Source organism: Miscanthus floridulus, unplaced genomic scaffold (genome assembly GCF_019320115.1).
Source record: "Miscanthus floridulus cultivar M001 unplaced genomic scaffold, ASM1932011v1 os_2140, whole genome shotgun sequence".
Lineage (NCBI taxonomy): Eukaryota > Viridiplantae > Streptophyta > Magnoliopsida > Poales > Poaceae > Miscanthus > Miscanthus floridulus.
Window position 1 is genome coordinate 1 of NW_027098122.1, and position 4,434 is coordinate 4,434.

General features: G+C 45.5%; 1 protein-coding gene across 2 annotated transcripts; it reads right to left on the reverse strand.

The window, feature by feature from the left end:
* Positions 1-2: 2 nt before the first annotated feature.
* On the reverse strand, positions 3-3,842 carry LOC136534649 (uncharacterized). Of its 2 annotated transcripts, XM_066527043.1 has the most exons (9): positions 3,167-3,842; positions 2,944-3,039; positions 1,397-1,481; positions 866-987; positions 720-744; positions 562-645; positions 429-458; positions 233-338; positions 3-130 (listed from the first exon to the last, which is right to left on the reverse strand). In XM_066527043.1, exons 1-9 carry the CDS (start codon positions 3,257-3,259, stop codon positions 67-69), a joined length of 705 nt encoding a protein of 234 aa, XP_066383140.1. In that variant the 5' UTR covers positions 3,260-3,842; the 3' UTR covers positions 3-66. The 2 variants fall into 2 exon arrangements, with proteins under 2 accessions (XP_066383140.1, XP_066383141.1); XM_066527044.1 differs by lacking the exons at positions 2,944-3,039; positions 3,167-3,842 and adding an exon at positions 2,432-2,931.
* Between the last annotated feature and the right edge of the window lie 592 nt (positions 3,843-4,434).

The window sequence follows — 4,434 nt, forward strand, 5'->3', positions numbered from 1 at the left end:
TGCAATAGTGAATGAGCATGTCAAAAGGAGAATAAAGTGTGGTAATATGAAAACATAGGAATCACCTCAAGACAATATGACCAGTCCAAGGTATATTGAAGCGCAGAGAAAGATAAACGAGATGAATCCCCTGAAAGAACAGCAAATATTAGCATGGTGCCTTTACCATCAGGATTATCTTAATACAAATCAAGGTACTGAAAAAATATAACTATTGAAATTGGGAGCAGACCATATAACACCCCATGCAAAACCATTGCAAGGGCAAGGGCAGATTTCAGCAAACTTCTCAGCATCACTTGTATTAACTCTTCGGGATATCAAGTCATCATAAATATCTATATCATTGAGAACATTTGATTCAGAAGATAGTAACTCATGGATTATTCTAGCATGGAATAACAAGGAAAAGGCTTTTTGCTTCTTACCATAAACTGAAAATAAGCTGTTCATCACACCTGTTGCACATAAGTAAACCTAAACATTAATTTTCAACCATATAATTTGCATTCCAGAAATTAAAATAAAGAGAACATGATTGTAGGATGTCTTCAGTCTCACCTATGAATAAGATCACATATTTCAGAATATGGAAAGATGTAAATTCTTGTATGACCCAAACAACAGCAATGAACACAATGAATCCTGGATAACAACATCGTAAGTGGCATGCTGCAGAGTAAGATCTTAAATGGAGACCAAGTCATGTTGATGCATACCAAGGCAGAGCCAGCGAAGAAACCACTGCACAATTCAAACAAGAGATAATAACGCTTAGCTAAATGATCATGATTACTGTATGTGCAAGTGGAAAAGACAAATGAAGTCATAAGTTGCAAAATAAATAAATAAATAGTTAACTTACATTTTCTGCAACAAAAAGAACAATAAACAATGCAAGTATGAAACAACCCGCTGCAATTCTTGTTGCTAGGAGATTTGTGGATGCAAGTATGAAGACCATTCCCCAAAATGATGAACCCAGATCTGCAATTCAAAACAAAACATTAGCATCAAGAAAAGGACCAAACGCAAATTGCTTGAACAGGGGAACATAAAATTTAGAGGGATTAGAACAACAAATCTAGTCCATAGAGATGGTTTGTTATGGTTGTTAGATGTTAAAAGAATGTAAGGTTACTTAAAAAGAACTAGGCAAGGTTACACAAACAGATGAATCCCATGAATAAATTCATCATAAATTTACTTCTTGGCAATTAGGTTTAAAATGTTTATAGAATCAACAGTTTAGATCCCATGCATTAAAATATCAGAGAGAACACAAAAATGGGAGGCTGACTCGCTGAGTAATAGAAAATAAGATATTGTGTTTTTATTCGCATTCTTCTGACAAATCATATAAGAAAGAAGGATATGGGAGGGACAAGTGATATACATCCAGCGGGCAAGATTATCCAATATATGCCACCCCGAGTTTGAGTAACGCCGCCCTCATTCGCATGGACCTGCATGCCTTCTACCTGAAGAAGCCAATCAAATTGAAATCAGTAATATGTCTAATGAATATTTGAGGCGATATCTAATCTGGCATCAACACTGAGTAGATATATGTCTTGATATGGTAAGTTGGCAGAAGCTGGCCAAAATATTATGTCTAAGAAATGCACCAAATGCCAAACTCCACATGAATCAAAAGGCAAAATCCGGTCAAAATCAAAACACTGTGATTTTTAAAGACAGACCAATAAATTGTACGACAAAAAGCATAGACCCAGATAAGCAGTGGCGGATCTAGGATTAAAAACCAGGGGGGACCAAGTCTTGATGATTTTAAGCTAATTAGCATCATCAACAGATATAATTGCAAAATTTATAGAGAGGTTTAATGTATTTTGGCAAAAGCTGTAGGGCCAAGTGGCCCCACAGCTAATGCCTGGATCCGCCACTGCAGATAAGCATATCAGAAGATGTTTTGAAATGTCTGAAACATTTCATCGCACAGGGTTGCCCTCAGGTACATTCAGAATCAGGGCTATCCAACAGTCAATTTGTTTGGCATGGGGAGAAGTAACAAATATCCAACTCCATGCACATCGAAAAACTACAGTTTTCGACGAATTTATTTAAAACCAAAGGGTAAACTAAAGATGCAATCAAGGCTAGCTAATAATTAGCCGCACTACCTATCTGAGCAACTGATTAACATGGGGAGAAAAGGAAAGAAACAAAAGCAAAGAATTTCGCGCCACCCATGCACTCTGCAATAAACATACCACAATCAAGTGTTTGCTACTCCTTTATTATAAACCAATGGTGATTCACCTCCAACGGTTTCACCCTTGATCATGTGGTTGTCGATGTAATTGCGGACTCCAAAAGCATGTGTTACTTCCCCTTTACACTGCACAGTGTACATACAGCACGATCTTCTAAGGTACCCTAACAAAGAGCCATTGCTGGTTTGCATTACCAGGTGGGTGGAGGAGCATCCCAGAATGCCAAGGAGTGCACACTGTTGCAGACAGTTGACATTCATTGACCAGAATCCCTGACTTGAACGCTGAAGAACAGTACAACTGCAGCAAGAGTCAAGGGATACTTGCCGATAGGAGACAGCAACAAATCCAGGACTCCAGTCCAGCAGTCCTTGATGAAATGAAATAAAAACCCTTTATGCAGAAGAATTGCAAAGATGCACGGTATATTCTGCTCCCGTGAATAGCAGCAAAGGCATAAAAAGCGCACCCGCACTATGGGATATTGGAATCCATGATCCCCACTCATACGGCGCCTACTTTTCCCACCCACCAGCACAAAATGATGGGCGAAACCTATCCGCCCCCATTTAGAGACTAAAATCCGACCTCGCTCGCCGGTACCCCAATCTCAATGCGTCACCATCGCAGGTCGCAGCGCAGCGGATTTTTTTTCTCTTCCCCTTCCCAAAGCGAGTGCTGGAACGAGTAAGGGTTTATGGCTTACATCGCCGCAGGTGAGCTTGCAGGCGAGCGCGTGGCTGGTCTCGTGGAGGAAGACGGTGATGAGCTTGAACGGCGTGAGCAGGAACGTCCTCCAGAGCTGCAAAAAGCACCACACATCGCGGCGGGTGAGTCAGGAAGCCCCCTATCGGCGCGACGAGGAGAATCATACAACCAGAGAGAGAGACCGAGAGCAAATGAGAAGGCGTCGGGGATGTGGTACTCACGAGGAGGATGACGACGGTGGAGACGCCGACGGCGGCGATGAAGATCCTCTGGTCGTGGTCGCAGCAGCCCTGCAGCTCCCAGTTGACGGCCATCCTCTGGTCGCCGCCGCAGATCTACTCCGGCCCTCCGGCTCGAATTCGGGGGAGGGGATTGTGCAGGAGGAGGAGCGCAGCACGGCAGCAGCGAATGGAAACTGCCCGGGGTTCTCTGGCTCGGTCGAACTGGAAACGTGCGGGGCTGCGGGCGCAGGAACCAAGAGAGAGATGGGCGGGCGGGTGTGGGCGTGTGTGTCCGCGGCCGAGAGATTTTGCTCCAGTGAGGCCCCGCAGGCCGCGCAGCCAGCCAGCCGACGCCAGGTCGGCGCGCGCTGACAATTGGACGTTTGTGGTTAACGAGCGGACACCGGATTACGTGGCCACCACCGGCGGTGGCGCTCCCAATAATGGCAGCTAAACAAAGCAAGCGATGCTAAACCCGGCCTCCGGTTGGTGGGGGCAATCCGGCGAAGGAGACGACCATTTCGGGCGGGGACTCGAGTCATCGTAGTGACTCCAGGTCCAGGTGTCCAGGAGGACTGGAGGAGAGGACGGGGTAGGCACGGTGGTTGGGGCTCCGCGTTGGCCGGTTTGCTCCACTACTTCTATGCAACCGCGTCTCGCCAATGGAGCTTACCGACTTTTCCTTCCTCCCGGGTCCCGGCGGTTCCTTCCATTTCATTTTCACCCATCTTTTTCGGAACGGCTTGTTCGGCTGCACTTTTACGGCTTATTTTTTTTTAGCTGAAACAGTGTTTTTCTCTCACAATATTTTAGTATAAACAGTGTTTTCTAACATGAATAGTAAATAATTCAGCTCAGCCGAACACGCCTGAAACTTGTTTGCCATTTTTTTTACCATACTTGTTTGCCATTTTGCCAACACTAGGAGCACGCTCATAGTTTCGCCGTACGCTACCGAAGTTGAGGCTTTGCTTGCGTGGGCTTAACACGGCTCATGATTTTGTGCAGGTCCTGCGTCACTGTCGTCCGGGGGGTCGCCGGATCATGGTGTCCCGCAGATGGGTTCGGTTGTGGTGTGTCGTGTCAAGATTTCGGTGGATCACTGACCACGCGCAAGTGTCTAATATGCCCTCAACTCCCGGGACACGAGATCTCCGCCGCTTCTTCCGTTTCCCTCCACACCGAGTCGAGACGCACGGTCCGTGAAAAGAACGCACGCTTTAATGCGCGTTTTGGATTTGACGTGATCTTTCGCTTCAGCAGGAAGG

Excerpts from the sequence above, each read along its gene's own strand:
- LOC136534649 (XM_066527043.1), bottom strand. The coding sequence starts at position 3,259 with ATGGCCGTCAACTGGGAGCTGCAGGGCTGCTGCGACCACGACCAGAGG. Across the intron at positions 745-865 it reads TTCTTTTTGTTGCAGAAAAT|TGGTTTCTTCGCTGGCTCTG; the intron begins GTAAGTTAACTA and ends TGAATTGTGCAG. Across the intron at positions 459-561 it reads ATATGTGATCTTATTCATAG|GTGTGATGAACAGCTTATTT; the intron begins GTGAGACTGAAG and ends TATGTGCAACAG.